This window comes from Nothobranchius furzeri, chromosome 11, assembly GCF_043380555.1.
Source record: "Nothobranchius furzeri strain GRZ-AD chromosome 11, NfurGRZ-RIMD1, whole genome shotgun sequence".
Lineage (NCBI taxonomy): Eukaryota > Metazoa > Chordata > Actinopteri > Cyprinodontiformes > Nothobranchiidae > Nothobranchius > Nothobranchius furzeri.
Window position 1 is genome coordinate 57832460 of NC_091751.1, and position 20789 is coordinate 57853248.

The 20789-nt window shown below is 42.4% G+C and overlaps 1 protein-coding gene across 1 annotated transcript; it reads right to left on the minus strand.

Moving 5' to 3' along the window:
• Positions 1–2217: 2217 nt before the first annotated feature.
• gpr35b (G-protein coupled receptor 35 b) lies at positions 2218–4349 on the minus strand. Its single transcript, XM_054739067.2, has 2 exons — positions 4287–4349; positions 2218–3226 (listed from the first exon to the last, which is right to left on the minus strand). The coding sequence occupies exon 2, from the start codon at positions 3217–3219 to the stop codon at positions 2365–2367; it is 855 nt and encodes a 284-aa protein (XP_054595042.1). The 5' UTR covers positions 3220–3226; positions 4287–4349; the 3' UTR covers positions 2218–2364.
• Between the last annotated feature and the right edge of the window lie 16440 nt (positions 4350–20789).

A 20789-nucleotide genomic window follows, 5' to 3' on the forward strand; every position in this document is an offset into this window, starting at 1 on the left:
TTTACTCACCACTGGAGGTACCCGGATGTTGCTTCCATGTGAGGGCTAAGAACCACACTGACAACAAGCTGTGGTCTATAAATGAGAACAACTCTCGAATGGTATTTTAAACTTGTTCTGTGAAAATGCCGCGTTTGTTGTTAGACAGATCGATAAGGGAGGTTTTAAAGCATCAAAACACACAACAGGATTTTCTCAGCGAAATGGAGGAATACAAAAACAAAGTGATGATTTAAGAAACAGCAACAAATGCATAAAAAGTCATCTAACAGCATGACTTTTCAGTTAGGAATTAGCTTGTAGGGGATAAAATCCAATTACTTGTGAAACTGTTTTGTACATTCAGCTGAAGAAATAAGCAGGAATCGTGATTTCAGTGTTTTAACAACATCAGCAATCATGAAAGAAATACCTGAAAATGATCTGATAAAAGAGTTAAAATGCAGAAAAAGCTGCCAGAGTCCAAAAAAAAAGAGTAAAATAAACCTTCAGACTGCTTGTCAGCAGATTTTTTTGTGAATGCATCTCAGTTCTTCATGCTGAGTCATGAGTTCTTGCTGCTCTCATCTTGTGACCAAGGGAAGAATAATAAAAAGGCGAATAATTTTCAATAATTTCACAAATAATTCTCTAACTTGGTCTAAAGTTTACTGAACCTCAGACATGAGCAAAGGTGCGTCAAGCTTTTCTCAAAGAAATTAATATTGGAGAAAGTTATTATTTTAAAAAATCGTATTAAAAACCTAAAATAGTCAAAGAAGTAGCATTTCTGTCCAAAACGATGTGTAACCAGAATAAAGAGCTTGGTTTATTGATAGCTGAAAAATAAAAATTATGTAAATAAATGTTTCGATTTGTCTATAAAATTATATTTGATGAATAATTTAAACACATAACATCTAATAACATTTTTCAGACATCTTGATTTTTATTATTAATTTTTTTAGGCCTTTATAAATTTCTGTCTCCTCATAACTTTTGGAAACCTTTAAAAAAACAGCCGGATGGAAGGAAGGTTACACTGAAACAGATTTCCTCCTCAGCCAGCTGGGAGGTTGTCAGATTTTCTCTGTTAGATAAAACTAAAGAGGTCTTTGTTTATAATCTGTGAAGTTGCCAAGTCTGCCCGAGCTAATGCTGCAGGATTGGCATTTGTAATTTGACACCAGCCAACAAAATGCTGCGGCGTTTTGTAAAGATCCTAAGCCAGTAAACAGAAGTGGCCAGAAGTTATATCTTGCACCCCTAAGAAACCACGGCATCTTTTTGTTTTACTATAATATCGGGTGAAAAAGGCTAATGGCTAAAGTTGAGCTCACAATGCTAACGATGATTTAGTAAAAAATAGTTGCCTCCATCAGTGCGCCTCAGGGTAGCTGTGGCTACATTGTAGCTCATCATCACCAGCGTGTGTGTGTGTGTGTGTGTGTGTGTGTGTGTGTGTGTGTGTGTGTGTGTGTGTGTGTGTGTGTGTGTGTGTGTGTGTGTGTGTGTGTACATGGATGAATGATTGATTGTGTTGTGAAGCGCCTTGCGGGGGTGCTATAAAAATACAGGCCAGTATTCTTCACCAGTAAATAGTCAGCTAACATATCTCAAGCTACTTTTTCAATGACCAACAACTCAATATTACAGTGAAATATCTTACTGCGTATGACTCATCTTTGCTCATCATCTAGAATCTTCTGGCGCTGATCGGGCAGCAGCCATGAAACTCACGGTAGAGAGCAAGGGCGCCCCCAAGGGGTGGCCACCCCTAGAAAATTATTAATGTTCACTCAAACCATAAATCGATTTTATTTATTCAATACATAATTCTAAAACAAAATAAAATAAAATAAAATTAATGAGTAAAGAAATAATCAGAATAAAAAAATGCATATGTTTTTGCTGCTCACCATTTTAAAAAAGTTTTTATCTCCTTAGTTTTTTTCTGAACAAAGCAACAGGTGAATGAACCTGAAAAAAATAATGTTTTTATTAAATTTGGAATAACATTTTAAATAACTAAAATATATTTTTCTGAAATGTTTGTTTGTAAAATGTAAGTTAAATTTTTTGGATACAAGTTGTTTTTTAATTCAAAATGAACAAAGTAGCAATGCAATACATCGCCACAGGCTAAACTCTCCCAGAGTTACCATGAGGACCAATTTGGTGTGCCACCCCCAAAATGTCTTTGGCTCCATCTGGCCACCCCTAACAAAATTTCCTGGAGGCGCCCCTGGTAGTGAGAAAGTCACTGGTGTGTTTAGAAAAAGGGCTGCAGTAACCAAATGTGACCAGAAGATGCCATTCTTACTTCATTCTTATGTAGCGCAAATTTAGGGCATCAACTTGAGCATCGCCTGTGCTCTCAACGATTTATGTGTAAAACTTTTTCAATAAAAAATAATAGCTGATAGAATCAAAGCAGCAGTTGGTGGAAGCGATCCACTCAGAGACTCGTAGATACATGTGAACCGGTGCGTTCCACCGCTGCGGGTCCAAAGGAAATTTATGGAAGTAGTTAACAACAAAGGCGACGTGGAGGGGAGTGTAACAGACCAGGAACACTATCATGTTAGCCGTTACTATGCCAATGATGCTTCTCTGTTCCTCTGACCTCTTGCGTCTCTTCAACATAACATAGATGATCTGACTGGAGCAGAACACAACAATCAGCAGAGGAATGAAGAAACCACAAAGCACCAGAAGAAGAACAAACTTAAGACTGAGCGAGAAACATTTGCGCCTTTCATAACACGTCCAGAGTTTTTCAGGGCTGTTTTCCTCACGAAATACGACAGCCAGAGTCACCAGCAGAATCCAGAAGATCTGGCACACAGCAACAGCTGTCTCCTTCCTCCTCCTCCAGGATCGGACGTGCAGAGGGAACTTTATAACCACGTAGCGGTGGACACTGATGGCTGTGGTGGTCATGATGCTGGCATACATGTTGATAAAATGAAGGTTCATGAGGAACGTGCACAGGGAGTTTACCGGCAAGCAGAAGAAGGTGTCATAGATCCTGAAGGGAAGGGAAAGGATGAGGATGAAGTCAGCTATGGCCAGGTTCAGCATGTAGATGTGTGTGTTTGTCCACAACTTCCATTTGGATATGAAGGCACGCAGAGCCGCCACGTTGACCAGAAAACCCACCAGGAAGACTGGGCTGTAGGCCACCAACTCAAAAGTGCCGACTGTGCAGTTAGGTGAGAAGCTGATGTTGGTGCACATAATGATTCTGTGAAAGGTTGAAAACAATAAGGATGACAGTCTGAGAACAAGTTAATAATAGTTTTATTCTAATCTAATAGTCTCAGATGTCTCTAACTTAAGCAGTAGTTTTAGACAAGTCATATATATATATGTACAGTTATATATATATATATATATATATATATATATATATATATATATATATATATATATATATAAAAACAGGTGCTTTACCATTTTATTCATCAACAATGTAATAATTACTGTGGTGATTCATTTTGACTTCTCAGTTGCAGCAGAATGCAATGTCGCACTAGCGCTGGTAAAGCTGCTAATTTCTCAGCTTACTGATGACTAGAGTTGAGAAGATGTGGCTACACGGTGTTCTTCTTGATTGATAATTGTTCAAGATTTAACTGGTCCAGTTTCCTCATTAACATGAGTGTGTTTACCATTACGGATAAAGAATCGCCCTATTTGGCATTGTTACCCCTCGTCTATAGCATCACCAGATTGCCAATGCACACCCCTTATCATGACCAAATGTGTTGGCATGCAGACCCAGATCATCAAACATGAATGTAACTATATATTTTTATTTTTATATGCTCAGCAATAAAATAATCACAATATTTTAATGGAAAGGAAAAATATACAAATGTATTTAGAGAGGATATACTATATATATATATATATATATATATATATATATATATATATGTATATATATATATATATATATATATATATATATATATATATGTATATATATATATATATATATATATATATGTATGTATGTATATATATATATATATATATATATATATATATATATATATATATATATATATATATATACACACACACACACACACACAACTGCAGGAAGAGGTTTTATGCTTATATGTAGCTGCAGAGAGAGGCTACACTCTTGATAAAGGAAATGCATTCTTACTGTAACTTTGGAGGGTTCCTATCTTTTGTGAGTTAAACTCACTTTTTTCTGTGACATTTAAAACAACTTTATCTTTAGCACCAACTCCCAGCTGATCAGAACCAGCCACTAAAAGGTCAAAACTTACCGAACGATCAGCTCTTCTGTCCTTCTTTGACTCTGTTCCACTGGCCCTTCATCTGAAAGCGTGTAAACTTATTGCTTAGAAGCAGAATCATTTCCTCTTTCTTCTGAGCACATGGTTGTGGTTTGTGCTTGAGTGGAACAACTTTTGCAAAGACAATTCAGTTCAGTTCAATTCAAGTTCATTTATATAGCACCAAATCACAACAAGAGTCGTCTCAGGAGACACGAGACTCTAAACTTCTGCTCATCTCCGAGATCTTGGAAAAGGTTGTGGCTAAACAACTCACAGCTGCTCTTGATGAACATTACATCTATGATAGCTTCCTGTCAGGTTTTCGTAGAGCTCATTCTACTGAAACAGCTCTTCTTAGGGTCTCTAATGACCTTCTGACCCACAGTAATGCAGGGGACTGTTCTGTTCTGGTCCTGCTGGACCTGACTGCAGCCTTTGACACTGTTGACCATCACCTGCTACTGGAGAGGCTGAGAGACTGGGTAGGCCTATCAGGATCTGCTTTGGAGTGGTTCTCCTCTTATCTCTCTGAGCGCTCCTTTTCTGTGGCCGTCTCCAAGTTTAGGTCCTCCACCACCTCTCTTACCCATGGTGTCCCACAAGGTTCTGTGCTGGGGCCTCTGCTCTTCCTCCTCTATCTGCTTCCTCTTCAGCACATCCTGAGCTCCTTCAAAGGAATCTCCTACCATCTTTATGCAGATGACATCCAACTGTACATCTCCTTTAAGCCCCATGAGATGTCTAAGCTGCAGCTGTTACACACCTGCTTAGACTCTATCAAAACCTGGATGGCTGGGAGCTTTCTTCAGCTGAATGAGGATAAGACTGAGATCCTCATCTGTGCCCCAGACAAGCTGGTTCCCAAAGTCAGAGACTCTCTTGGTCAGCTTGCTTCTCACACCAAACCTTCTGTCAGGAATCTTGGCATGATCTTTGACCCAGCTCTCATCCTGGATTCTCATGTCAGTTCTCTTGTTCGCTCTTCCTTCTTCCATCTCAGGAACATTGCTAAGCTGAGTCCCATTATGTCTCGCTCTGAACTTCAGACAGTTATCCACACCTTCATCTCCTCACGCTTAGACTACTGTAACTCTCTTTTCACGTGTCTGAGCAGAGCCTCCCTGAACCGTCTACAGGTGGTTCAGAATGCCTGTGCTCAGGGTTCATTTCAAGATCCTGGTTCTGGTCTATAGGGCCTTAAATGGACAAGCACCATCTTACATTGGTGATCTTCTTAGTCCCTACACCCCCAGCAGGCCCCTGAGGTCCAGTGATAAAAGCCTACTGGTTGTGCAGCACCAGGCTAAAGACCAAAAGTGACAGATAATTTGCTGCTGTGGCCCCCAGACTCTGGAACTCTCTCCCCCTGAGCCTGAGATCAGTGGACTCAGTGGTCTCCTTCAAAAAGCAGCTGAAGACTCACTTGTTCAAGCTGGCTTTTGTATGACCTTCTTCACCGCTCTCTCTTTATTCTGCTCTCCCCACCTATTCCACCTTCCTCAGGATCCACTGATTTCCCTCTTTCCTATTCACTCTCTCTCTTTCTTAACATTTTTTTCTTTTAAATCGCAATTGCCTATTCTTGCTCATTTTAAATATATTTTTAACATTTTCTAAATGCTTTTTTATATTTTTAAAAAATTTTTTATATTTTTTGTTTTTGTGACGTGCCTCGTGATTTTTATCTTGAGAGGCGCTATAGAAATGTTATATTTTCTTCTTCTTCTTCTTCTTCTTCTTCTTCTTCTTCTTCTTCTTCTTCTTCTTCAAGGCACTTCACATGGTAAGCATTCCAATACAGGTCAGTTCATTAAGCCAATCAGAAAAATGTTTCCTATATAAGGAACCCAGCAAATTGCATCCAATCACTGACTAGTGTCAGTGACTTTACAGCAATCCTCAAAATAAGCAAGCATGCAGCGACAGTGGAAAGGAAAACTCCCTTTTAACAGGAAAAAATCTCCAGAGGATCCTGGCTCAGTATAAGCAGCCATCTGCTACGACTCACTGGGGATCGAGAAGACAGAGCACACACACACACACACACACACACACACACACACACACACACACACACACACACACACACACACACACACACACACACACACACACACACACACACACACACACACACACACATAACGATGCGGTTGGAGAGGTGTGAGTGTGGGTGTAAAAGTGATTTAAAGGGTAAAAGTTCATTTATTACACCTGCTAGATAGACATAAATTGGTTAAAACTTCATTTATTCTAACTTTTTATTTTATGATTGGCAAAATGAATCAAAAAACATGATTAACACATGATTGCATCTGTTTCCCAGCTCACCCTCAGAAGTTTTGTTAAAAATGTGCAAATTGACACAGCAACATATAAAAATAAACTAAAATAGTATTTTATCTTTACTTTGCTGACATTTAATGAGCATCTATAACATTCACACTGATAAAGTCAGCAACTATTAAGACCACCCTCCCCCCAATGAGGCCACAGACCACCAGTTGCAAATGCAGTTTGTACCAGTTGCATTTCCTGTTTTACATCTCAGGTTAGCAGCACAAATCATTCTCCGGAAACAGGAAGTGACCTCCAAATGAATCAGGCTAAAGAAGGGCGAGCATCTGCCTCAGAGTCAGAGAATAAATACGTAGTCTGTTTTGCTGCCCTCAAGAATGAGGAAACCCACAATAGGATAACAGCACCGCATCGAGAAGTGTGAGAAACGAGAAGAAGTGCATGACAGACTGTCCCACATGCAGCTGTGCAAAAACAAAAAAGCAAAGTTCATCTTAAAGGAAAACGGAAAACTGGGAAATTTCAAAACAAACGTTCTACTCAGAAAAGTTAATGAGTTTTTTCTAAAGTTTGCGAGATTTGTGATGCTGATACTTGATCAAATTCAGAGAAGAAAGAACAAATAAAACATTTACAGGCTTTGCAAACTAACATTTAAGTGAGATCATATATTAAGGAATCCCAGCTGTTGATGACTGACAGATTGCTGTTGAAAACACACTAGCTGTGTTTCTGAGGGTTTTAACCCTTTAAAGCCTGATAGTTATAATCTAATCTCAAGACAATTATATAATAAATTCAAACGGTAACTTCATATAAATTGCTCTGATGTCCCAAGGAACTTAGATTTTCCACTAAGAAGTTTAGGATTATGTGTATCAGATACATTTGCCTTTAATATCTTTGTTTTTGTGGAGCTTTCAGCTCTAAATGCTCATTTGCATCAGCCCTCAGCCATCCGTTTGTCATCACATCACAACACAAGCGAACCTTTGAGGGTTTGAATAAAAATGTTGAAAAGAGGCAGAATGTCAGAAAAAGTAAAGAATTCTGGGAAAGCGTTTTGGATAAACCAAATGGAACTGATGAGTATAAATGACCCGGTAACAGATGACAGAGCTGGTTTGGAGAATAAAGTTGGCTTTTTATTAATTACATCTATATAGGATTTAGGATTGTCTGGAAAATGTTACTGTGCTCTGCTTGTGGAGGGAAAAATAACTGCACAACTACACCCAGGCACAAAGCCTCCATCCTGAAGAAAATACTGTTTAAATCTAGGTTAAAAGTGTAAAACGTGCCTCAATCTGCAGATATAAGTATAGGTTACATGTTCAGTTTTCTGCACTTTCTCTTGCAATAAAGTCATAAAAGCACAAGAGATGCTTGATTAGATCTGGTTTATTAGACTGTGTTTGGCGGTTATTGCATTAAGATTTTATTAAAAGCCTTAAAGACATTGCTCTGTGGAAATAAAAGTGAAAATCTAATACTGAACAGGATATGAAGGAGCTCTGTGTTTAAGATGCAGGCTGCTGTTATCATCCATTTTATTTTAAATCTGTTCATCCGATTTTCATGATGCATCCTAGTGAAGACTCGTTTGAAACTGGCTTCTCTGTTAACCCTATGACCTCTGACTCTGCTTTCAATTTCATCTGAAAGTGCCCTTCACACGTCACTGGGGAGGAAGAGGAGGAGGGGAAGGTGGAGGGGGGTTTCCATTGCTCTAACTAGGTCATGGAGGACACACCCCTCCCTCCCCAGCTCCCCCTGGCTGCACCCCTGCTACCAAACCCGCCTCCTTTTCCCCTCTGTGACGCAATGCAGACTTTTATTTCCTGCACACCTCCTAAATCTGACAGTCATCACCGTCCTCCAGCTGAGTGACGGAGGCAACATCTGGCTGCTGCAGCCCAATCAGAGAACCAAAAACAACAGCTGGCACTTGTATGGGTGCCCCTTGACTCGGATGACTCAGCAGCACCGTTTGGGCTTGCTGTTCCACCCTTAATGTGGTCCAGCTTTTTGTTGTGATTGTATAACGTCCTTGCATCTGTGACATTTGGAGGGGTAGCGTGTGTGTGTGTGTGTGTGTGTGTGTGTGTGTGTGTGTGTGTGTGCGTGTGCGTGTGCGTGTGCGTGTGTGTGTGTGTGTGTGTGTGTGTGTGTGTGTGCATGTGCGTGTGTGTGTGCGTGTGTGTCAGGAGAGAGCACAATTGCTGCTTTCATGTGTAATTTAAACACCTCGTAACTCCTTTAATTTGTGATTCGGCATGTGTCCCGGCTGCTTTACGACCATATTGAGTGGAAACCATTTAAAAAAGAGAGAAAAAAGCACAGAGAGCAAATTCCAAGCATTACATAAGCCGAGTGTGTTATAGCACAGATTCAACACTGGATGTCTCTGTTTCTGCTGCCTGCTGCCAAGATGAGTCATCAAGCTGGTTACATATGAGCCAAATCTCACGCATCCCTGATTCTCAAATGCATAGTTAATCTCAGCAAACAACAACCTGAGGTGAGGAGAAGGTGGTTGAAATGGTTTTAAGGCAGGATACCGAGAATTTACTCTAAAGAGTCAAAGTGATTTTCCCCCCTCACACTTTGAGTTGAGAGTCTGTCTGAGGCAACAAAAAAAAGATGTGTGAAAAGTAAACAGGATTGGGTGGATGAATGAAAGTGGCAGGGTGGGCAGGGTGGAAAGGCCCGGAGATAAGGAGAAATGTTGATAAACACCAGATTTAGGTCATCAGGTCAAAGATGGAGAAGTAGGAACAGTCGCAGCGAATGAAAACCAAACAGGAAGCTGGAATAAATCCTTCATTTTGGCCTCGATATTACCAAAATATTGCTGCTTTGTCAGGCGTCCATGTGTTGTTACGTGTGCGAGCCCATGCTTTCTCCGTAATGTGCACTCACACACGCCTGGGCGTATCTGGGTCAAGCTCACATTGCCAAGCACGTTGAGTCACACCAGCAATAAACACAACCCAGTCGCCATGGAAACCCCTCTTCCCACTTGCCACATCCTTCGCATGACGTACATTTGTATTTGCATCAGATCCTCATCCTGGAAGATGAGTGCCAAATCGGCTGCGATGGAGCGTTTTGTAAACAGATCGGTGTGACGGCTGTCATCAAACTCAATCAGTAACAGCCTTGTTTTGTGTTGAAGGGAATTAGAGGTCTGGTTTCTGAGCCTCCCTCTCTCTGAGCCCACATGGGTGTGGATGCTGAACCTGCTTTTGGTGACGAACAAAGGAGAGGCACATCGACGGGCGGGGGAGAAGGAAATCAAAGGAGGAGACGGCAAATGACAGGGAGAGACATTTGTTGCTGGTTGTGTTTGTCAAGACAAGTCCAAGCATCCAGGGGGAAATTGTGTAATTCGGCGTGTCGCAGCTTGTTGTTTACTAAATCAGCTGAGACTTTCCGAAACAGAGATCGTCTGATTTCAGCGACAAATATGGAAGAAGTGGCCACAAATCACAATAAACCATTACAAAGAAACATTAAATCAACATATTGATCGTCTTTTCTGAGTCAGTTAGCTGAACACAGGTTTTCTGCGGCTGCTCCAGCTTCCTTCCACACCACACAGTCCATAATAAATCATATGTGAATAAAAAAAATGTTAAAATCTCATGCATGTTCATTAAAATGACCATTTAGTTAGTTAGTTAGTTAGTTAGTTAGTTAGTTAGTTAGTTAGTTAGTTAGTTATTCACTCACTTTAGACCATTCAAACAAATTAAAATCAAATACAAAATAAATTTTTTTTATTTAGAGGATTTAGAGATTCCTCTTTGGTTCTTAAAGTGGAACAGGGAGAAGCTCAAGGCTTTTCATTGCCCTATCCCCTCAACATCTTTCCATTTCCAAAATCCAAATAAACATCTCTACACATCATTAACAAAATCAATAAGCAAAATTAGATTTTTCACATTAGCAAGAAATCATATAAACACTTATACTTTACATCTTAAATAAAATCCTAAATCAAATTCCAACTTCTAAATTAGATCTTATTGACTTTAATTGCTTTACCAAGTCCTTAATGTCTGTCATAATTCATTGGCAAATTAGTAATTTTTCAAAAGTTTTCTTCTATAAAATTTTTTGAATGGCTGCACAGTGGCGCAGTGGTTAGAGCTGTTGCCTCACAGCAAGAAGGTCCTGGGTTAGAGGAGTGAGCACCACCTCACCCCTGCCACATAGACCTCAAGGGATAAACCATCAATCCTGCTCAATGGTCAACTTTCCTGGTGGGGTCACCCATAAAGACAGTGGGAGGGTTAAATATGCTAAGAAAATTATTATAAGCTGAGTTAACATTTTTATTATCAAGAACTGTTTTCCAGTCTTCATTTAGTTGCTTTTCTAGTGCATTCAGGGCATCACTTGTTACTGTTCTTTTAACTCTTTTATTATTATCAATGTCTTTTGTCCTCTTGCCACCATCAAAAATTGCAAAAATGGGAAGATGATCACTGATTTCATTTAATAGCAATCCACTGGTAATTTGTTTTTCCATGCAATGTAGTGCTATACGTTGTTATTCTGCTAGGCTTTGTTATCATCGGGTAGAGACTCATACTATGTACTGAAACAATGAATTCATCTGTCTTCTTATGCTCTCTGGGATTCAGCAAGTCGATGTTAAAATCCCCACAAATAAAAGTATCTTTTTTTTTTGCACACTTGCAAAAAGTTCCTCCATAATATCTTTAAACTTGTCAGTGTTAGAATTTGGTGCTCTGTATATACAGCTCACTATTATATTCTTCATATTTTTCCTAATAATTTCAATAGTATTATATTCTCAACTGCTATCGTCATTCTTTCTACATCTTAAACTTCAGATTTTCATCCACATACATTGCAACTCCTCCTCCATTTTTATTTGCCCAATTTTTGCAAACCATTTTGTATCCTTGCATATTAAAATCCACATCTTTCTCTTCTTTAATCAGAGTTTCAGAAATGATTATTACTTCAAATACTTTATTGAAACTCCTTAGGCAGTTTTGAATATTCTGAAAATTTGCGTACTAACTTCTACTGTTAACGTGGATAATTATCATACATTGTTCAAACTTATTTAGCACATTTAACTGCTCCTCAGTGTAATATTGACAACTGTTATTCAAATTATTAAAGAAATTATTATCAGGACAAATTTCTTGATCCTGCTCAAACATACTTGAGCTGGCACAGTAGTTTTTTCTTATTAATCGTGTCCTGTGTATTTGTCAAGTTCCTCCACACTTTTTATTAACAGAACTTTGGCTTCTTCAGGTGTTCCATTAAGTCTAATGCAGACTCTACAGTTCGCTGTCCATGTAGCTAAGATTTTCTTCAGCCTTTGAAGAAATCTGGCTTTTTTAGCTGTTTCTCCGTTATGTTTTGTCAGATGTTTGTTTATGTTGACTTCTGTTCCTTTTAGTTTAGGTCTCTATCTCAAAATTACAATCTTACATTTCCCATTTGTGAACCTAATGATTATATTTGGAGGTTTGTCTCTCTTTCTGCTGAATAGAGAATGACAAGCTTCAATATCATCTGTTTTTACTTATATTCCCTTAGAATGGAAGATGGGGATGACTTGTTTTTCCACTGATTGCATCTCTGTGTCATTATTCTGCTCATCATTTTTTTTGACACAGCTTGGGCATAAGACCTAAGTTTTACTTTGAGCCCTAAGACAATAAACTCATTAATTCTAGAGAATTGTTCTAGGTCAGCTACCCTATTTTCCAGCAATGCAATTTTGTTACCTTTCTCTTCATTTTTCAGTCTTAATGCTTTTACCTCCACCACCAAGTCTATGATTTGTCTTTGCTGTTTTCTTACCATGAACACCTCTTCAGACAGAAAGTCAATGGCTTTTCTGAATTCTTCCAGTTCCTCACACACTACATTTCTTTTTGGTGGCGCTTTAATGTATGAGTTTTGCAGCGTAGGGGATATTCCAGTGCACAATCCCGCTGATCACCTGGTCTGGCCTGTCAAGATCTGGATCTCTAATACTGTAGGGTCTGGGCTGTTGTCTGGGCCTGGTGGCTGGTGTAGGGCCTGGAGCTGTGTTCTTTGGTGGCCTCTCTTGTGTTCCTAATCTGGAGGTCAGTGCTGGGGCTGGTGCCTGGTCGGGTGTGGCAGCTTGGCCTGGTGGTCGTTGTCAGAGGCTGGATCCTGGACCAGGCCTGGTATTCAGTGCTGCAGGCTGTAACCTGCTTGATCCGGGTGCGGCGGCCAGGCCCGGAGCCAGGACCAGGCGCTGAGGCTATAGAGCCCGGGCCGGTCGTGATGGCCGATATTGAGCCTGGAGCCCGGTGGCCTGGCCCGGCTGCTGGCACAGAGGAGCCTGTGCCTGGGCTGGGCCCAGTAGAGAGTAGAGCGGCTGAAGCCTCTTTATGATTAAATAAAATCAACTGAACTCTCTGAGCATCATTTTGAAGAATCCAGCTCTGGTCTGCTGACCTCTGTGTGGTCGTTGTGTGAGGTTTGATCACATTACAGTAAAAACAGCAAACAATCCAGCAACTGTTGTCACACAGTGAATCTAATGCTGATAAAGTGTATCTGATGCACACTAACGTGTAATCACTCTCCACTAACACCCACAGCAGGATCAGCTCAGCAAAAACAAACTAAGAATAGAACAAAACCTAATTTGAATAACTTATTATTCAAATGGCCTGCAGTCATCGGACTTGGCATTTTCTTCTAATTTTCTGAGATAGAATTTGTTCATTTGCTAAAACCAGCCAAATCAGACCGCTGGAGGACGTTTCCCTCAAAATGACAAGGTGTATTTTTACCGTTAATTTCTGGAAATATCCATCAAAACGTTGTTGAAAATGAATAAAATGAAAAATATTAGCAGCTTTGTAATATCTAACCATAAAAATCGGATCTAATGTACACAGGGTGTGAGTCTAGCATCATTAAAGGACGCCATATTAGACGCCATGTTTCCTTCTGGCCGGCTCGGGGTCCGGCACCAGTCGATCACGTCCCACTAGAGGATTGGCCGGATAAACGACTTTACGACTTTACCATGTTTAAAAACATTTAAGCAGTAAGAAATGGGAATTTAATAACAAAACAGCCAAACTCTTCACATATGTGAAAGATCAGAATCAAAAAAGAGATGCTAAATATTTTGGCTGAGTGGTATTGCCATAGTCAGGGGTGGACTGGGACAATAAGTCCCAGGCCACCACCCTATTAACACATAGCACTAAAAGTGAGTCAGGTTTGGCACCTGCTGATGTAAAAGTGTAAAACAACAAAATGAATGATTCACATGTTCCCTGTTTCTTTCCTCTACAGTGAAAATATTTGTGTTCTGCAGCACTTTGCCAGACCCTGTTTGCTGCGTTTCTGTGAGCATCAGGAGAGCAGATGCCCCCATGAGCTGCATGAGGGATTGTTCATTTAGACATCACGCACTTCATGATCGTCAGCAATAATTGAGCAAGCCAGATTAGGAGCAAGACCAACCGGGAAATCTCCCGGTGATCCCAATTGCCAGTCCGCACTGGCCAGAGTATAATGATGACGTCAGCAGGCGCAGGACCCCGAGAAGATCAGAAAACTACAGCACCAGAAAACTACAATCGGCATTGCAATCTCTCAATGGAATTAACCGAAAGACCATCAAAGTCTGAGAAGTCACGCCAAGGCTGCATGCTTTCTGCTCCCCAGGTAGCGACAGTTACCATAATGTTTTTTTTATAAACTAGCGATCAGAGAGAGATGTGAAAGAGTGTTGATCGCTAACAGGAGCAGGAACATGGAAGGTTATAAGAAAGAAGAGTGATTGGACAGAGATGTTCGAAGACTGAACAACAGTGATTGTGCTTCTCTCTGACACACTGACCTAGCGACGCAGCAGAGATTACAGCTCCAGATTACAGAGCCACGGCTTTACGGATGGGGAGGGAAGGAGGAGTGGGGGACTAATCCTGCTTCTAGAGGGGAGAAAACAAGGAGATTAACTGAATGAAGGAAGTAGTGAGGGGATTACATATCTGTGGATGGGTGGAGCCTGAAATAATCTCGGCAAACTGAAGCATATTTGTTCTTCTGTGTTTTTTTAAAACAAAACTGGCAATCATTCATGCCTGCATGTGGATGATTCCCAGTTTTGTCAGAAAGCTGGACTGATGCTGCAGAAACGGAGCGTGAGACCATGTGCACCCCATCAGTTACAGTTGCTCCCTCCTCCCTACAGACTCTTTGATGTGAACGAGGCCTTTAAATTCAACTCACAGGGAGTCACAAGACTCCCCAGGCTTTGATCTGGCTGTGGAGAAACCTGAAGCCATCCCTAACGACAAGATGTTCTGCAAAACAACAAAATCTCTTTCTGTCAGGCGTTAAAAGTGTCGCCAGCGGGCGCAGACCCACACGTGGGTTCAGTTAAACATCTGCACAACATTACTGGTCAAGAATTAATCTTCATTTTTAATATTAAGATGAACTGTTGTCCTATTTCATCTCAGGAAGCCTCTTCTTGTTCTAAAATAAACAACCTGTCTATTTATGATCTCACCCCCCACCCCCCACCCCACCCCAACAGCTTCCTCATCCTGTTATGCTGCAGCTGGCAGCTTTCCAGAAAAATCCTCCAGCTTCTCCTCTCCCAAATTCTCTTCCCCTCTGCTTCTCCTACTTTTGTTGACGGACAACAAAATGTCTGCCATATGCACGCTGAAATCCTCCTCCTCCCTCTCCGTCAGCTTCCTCTGCTGAGCTGTGCAGCGGTTACATAAGAGCTGAGGTCAAAGTGTCACTGCCACAGGGAGTTGCAGAATGTAGGAGCTTAGGACGGTGGGCGGGGAGGTGCACAGGTGGAAGGGAGGGAAAACGACATGCTGCAGATTTTTATCTGTGCATGCAAGCGAATAAAGACATTTGAATATATTTAAATGTGCCAACAGAGATGGGACAGGGAAGTGGGTGCATTAAAATGATGTGAAAAGGGGAGGAAGTGACAGAGAACAAAGAAGGGGTATACAAATTGTCTTGCGTGTGGTTCTAAGATTGTGTTGCTGTGGGAGTTCTGTGATCCGCTGCTCCACTAACCCAGTTTAAGTAATCTCTGCCTTCATACTGTTTCATAACACCAGATCATTGCATCATAAGGCCTGCCGCCACAGTTGCACCACCCCCCATCCTCCGTCCCGTTCCCAGAGCACCCAGACACAAGAACGTGAATCACTTTTGTTTTAGTTCACTGATTAAAACCAAAACATGAGAGAAACTATCCACTAAAAGAGCATGAAACAAAATGATCGTTTTGCAGCGCAGCTTAAATGAAACAAAAACAATAAAAAATGATGTGTCTCTGAGTTTATTTAATAAGATACAAATAAAAATGTGACATCACTGGATGTAATACCCACAGAGTTCCTAATGAATAAAAGGTTAGAGAACGATCACCAGTTCTGATCTACTCTTTAATTCAAATGAAGGGTTTGGAAATAAACTATCTTTGTGCTCATATGCAGAACCCACCTTTGAGGTCCTCTACCTGCATGTTTTCTGTGAGTCCTTGCACCAACACACCTCAGTAGATGATTAACAGGCTTCTGGGGAACCCGCGAGCATGCTGAAGAGCTGATTTAGTCATTGAATCAGGTGTGCTGGAGCAGGGAGACAGCTAAAACATGCAGATCAGTGGCCCTCCAGGGCCAGAATAAGATAGCCCTGGTACGAAGTGTCTTGATTTTTTTTCTTTACTATTAAGTTGCAGTCTCTGAAAGGAGACTGCTGACATAAGCAGAAAGCCTGAGCTGAAGGGGATTGCTCAAAAAGGAAATGCAGAGCCAGCAGAGATGTGTTTATTGATGTTTTGTAAAAGGAGCAGATTTATTATTTTTATTTGAACATTTAGAGCAGGGGTGCTCAATTACATTTGTTCAAGGGCTGGAGTTTTATCCAGCAGACACCGTGAGGGCCGGACGCTCTTCTAAAATAAGTATTATTGTATCTTAATTTTCTATCTAAACTGTTTTTATTGTAGTTTTAGTTGTGCTTGGAGAACGTCAACAATTATTGATATTTGGGACATGAATTTTTCTGCTAAACTCAAACTTCAAAGTCCCCTAATTGGGCCCGTGGAACGGTCTGGTGAGCCAGATGTGGCTGTGGGCCACCAGTCGTGATTCAGTGATTTAGAATAACAGAGGTTCGTCGTTGGGTTCAAAGGTTCTGTTAGCACCCTGATCTGTTGGTACCATAGAGACCAGACCAAGATCCTAGATCACCAAAACAAAAAGGACCTTAAAGAAGGAACTAAAATAGATCCATAAGAATGTCTCATGAGTTGATTGCTCCAGTAACCCATTTCCTATCAGCAGGTCCTGCTTCACACACATCTGACATGTCAGTCAAACTGCCTAAAATCAGGTTTTTCACTTTTCATGTATACCTTCAAATCCAAAAAGCTTAAATGACACTTCTACATCAGTTTTGTTTCAAAAGACTTTTTCTAAAATATACTTTCAAAAATACACCAGAAAAAAGATTCCTCTCAATTTTTGACTGTGTTACTAGCTTTATACTCAAATCCATCAGGCCAGAAAACCATCTACAAGGTATAAGATTCACATTACATCCTGCAGACCAGTCTAATGGAGTCCCCAAGGGGGCCCGACAAGATTGCATGGGGTCCCCATAATTTTATCTGTGCTAATGTTGTGAGTTTACCAGGATTATAATTGTAAAAAATAACACACCCAGAGTATAATCAAAACACTGCAAGGGCTCCATCCATCCATCCATCCATCCATCCATCCATCCATCCATCCATCATTTTCATCCGCTTATCCGAAGTCGGGTCGCGGGGGCAGTAATCTAAGGCGAGAGGCCCAGATTTCCCTCCCCCGTGCCCGGAAAACCTCACCAGGGAGGCGTCCAGGAGACATCCTTACCAGATGCCCGAGCCACCTCAACTGGCTCCTCTCGATGTGGAGGAGCAGCGGGTCTACTCCGAACCCCTCCCGAATGACCGAGCTTCTCACCCTATCTCTAAGGGAGAGCCCAGCCACTCTTAGGAGAAAACTCATTTCAGCCGTTTGTATCCGCGATCTCGTTCTTTCGGTCACTACCCAAAGCTCATGACCACAGGTGAGGGTAGGAACGTAGATCGACCGGTAAATCGAGAGCTTCACCTTCTGACTCAGCTCTCTCTTCACCACGACAGACCGGTACAACGCCCGCATCACTGCAGATGCAGCACCAATCCGCCTATTGATCTCACGCTCCAGTTTTCCCTCACTCGTGAACAAGACCCCGAGAAACGTAAACTCCTCCACTTGGGGCAGGACCTCATCCCTGACCCGGAGAAGGCATTCTACCCTTTTCCGAATCAAGACCATGGTCTCAGATTTAGAGGAGCCGATTCTCATCCCTGCTGTTTCACACTCGCCTGCGAACCGCTCCAGCGAAAGCTGAAGATCACGTTCTGATGAAGCCAACAGGACCACATCATCTGCAAAAAGCAGAGACCTGATCCTCAGGCCACCAAAATGGATGCCCTTCACACCTTGGCTGTGCCTAAAAATCCTGTCCATAAAGGTAATGAACAGAATCCTGAGAAAGGGCAGCCTTGGCGGAGTCCAACTCTCACTGGGAATGAGCCCAACTTACTGCCGGCAATGTGGAACAAGCTCTAACACCGGTCATACAAGGACCTAACAGCCCCTATCAGAGGGCCTGGTACCCCATACTCCTGGAGTACCCTCCACAGGGACCCCCAAGGGACGCGGTCAAACGCCTTCTCCAAATCCACAAAACACATGTAGACTGGTTGGGTGGGCAAATTCCCACGCACTCTCCAGGATCCCCCTAAAAGTATAGAGCTGGTCCAGTGTTCCACGGCCAGGACGAAAACCACATTGCTCCTCCTGAATCTGAGGTTTAACAATCCGACGGACCCTCCTCTCCAGAACCCCTGAATAGACCTTACCCGGAAGGCTCAGGAGTGTGGTCCCCCTGTAGATGGAACACACCCTGCGGTCCCCCTTTTTAAATAAGGGGACCACCACCGCGGTCTGCCAATCCAGTGGGACTGCCCCTGATATCCACGCGATATTGCAGAGCCGTGTCAGCCAACACAGCCCCACACCTTCCAGAGCCTTAAAGTACTCCGGGGGGCAGATCTCATCCACCCCCGGAGCCTTGCCACAGAGGAGCTTTTTAACCACCTCAGTGACCTCAGCACCAGAGATTTGAGAGGCCAACCCAAAGTCCCCAGACTCAGCTTCCTCACTGGAAGATGTGTTGGTGGGATTGAGGAGGTCTTCCAAGTATTCTGCCCACCGATCCACAATGTCCTGAGTAGAGGTCAGCAGCACACCGTCCCCACTATAGACAGTGTTGGTAGTGCACTGCTTACCCCCCCACCCCCACCCCCACGACCCCCCACCCCACCACACCCCCACACCCCCTGAGGCACTGGATAGTGGACCAGAATCTCCTCAAAGCCGTACGGAAATCTTGCTCCACGGTCTCACCAAACTCCTCCCATGCCTGGGTTTTTGCCTTGGCGACCACCCGAGCCATGTTCTGCTTGGACTGCCGGTACCCGTCAGCTGCCTCTGGAGTCCCACAGGCCAAAAAGACCTGATAGGACTCTTTCTTCAGCTTGACAGAATCCCTAACCGCCGGTGTCACCCAGCGGGTTTGGGGGTTGCCACCATGACAGGCACCGATGATCCTGCGACCACAACTCCGGTCGGCCGCCTCAACAATGGAGGCACGGAACAGGGTCCGTTCAGACTCCATGTCCCCCGCCTCCCCCGGAACATTTTGGAAGTTCTGTCGGAGGTGGGAATTGAAGCTCCTTCTGACAGGAGACTCTGCCAGACGTTCCCAGCAAACCCTTGCGATACATTTGGGCCTGTAAGGGCTATAACTAAATAATTATTTTTAATGTGTGTATGCAGGAGGTGGGGTTGGGGGGCCCTGGCTTGTCTTGGACACAGGCAAGGGGGCCCTCATGGAATAAACGGCTGGGAACCACTGGTCTAGGCTAACTATCCAGCGGGAACCACCGAAACATTTTAATGTAAAAACGATGTTGAATTATAGGGTGGATTTCGTTTGTTTTTCTTTTGTACTGCTCAAAAATAGGCCTGAATTTGTAAACGTGTACAAACAAAAGTGTTGATAAGTGTCGGGATGCATCAAGAGCCTGCTGGTGTCAGGATGTGCTCCTGCAGCCTCCTGTGTCTCGTCTCCCTTTGTTAGTTTTGATTGAACTCACCTGCACTTTGTTACCCAACCCACCCGTTTCCCTGATTATCCTCTTGTGCTTCTCTGTGTCAGATCCTCGTCTTCCCAGTCTTGCCATTATTCATTTGAACAGTTCATCTTAAAATGGCACCTGCTTTCACTGCATACGTTTGGGTCCCAACAACAACTCCACGTCATGACAGCTGGAGAGACAAAGTTCTAGGAATACAGTTCGGAGCTGAACAAAATCACTGCGAAGGCCAGAAATGACCCCCAGGCTGCACTTTAGTCATGCATGCTAAGTCCTCTGTGTTAGTCATGTGGTCACCAGCTCAAATATGTCATCACGCTTAAATCACTGAATCTGGCACAATTTAATGATGGAATCACTGATTTAACTGTTCTTGTGAATAAACCAGTCAGGGTGCATGAACCACCAGTCACCCAGACTCAAATCAAATGCACATTTTTAAGTTCTCTGCCCAGACTGGTCCAAATGTCCAGACCAAATGTGGAAGCCATTTCCAGAGCTGGAACATCCAGGATGAAACAGGCAAGTGTGAGAGTGAAGTCTCCTTGATTCACTTCTCAAATACAAACTTGCAGATCAGGAAGAAAGCATATGCTCACATTGTTTATGCAGCAGGTTTTTCCCTCGCCGTTAAAAAGTTATGCAGGGTAAGGACATAAGTTTATGAGCCCTCTGTTGAACAACAAAAGCTGCTTTATGGGCAGCAGGGGAACGGGGAAGTGTTAAAGCAGAACTGATTGCGGCTTAGATTGCCTTCCTAATACATGCCGGCTCGTGTGCGTATTTATTTCACCATTGTTTATGATCTACGAGCTTTTAACCAATTTCGCCTGGCCACCTTAAACTCGCTCCCGAGCGCGCGCCCGCGTGCGTCGCGGGAGGGTCTGACGGCAGTGAGATCATGTGAGAGT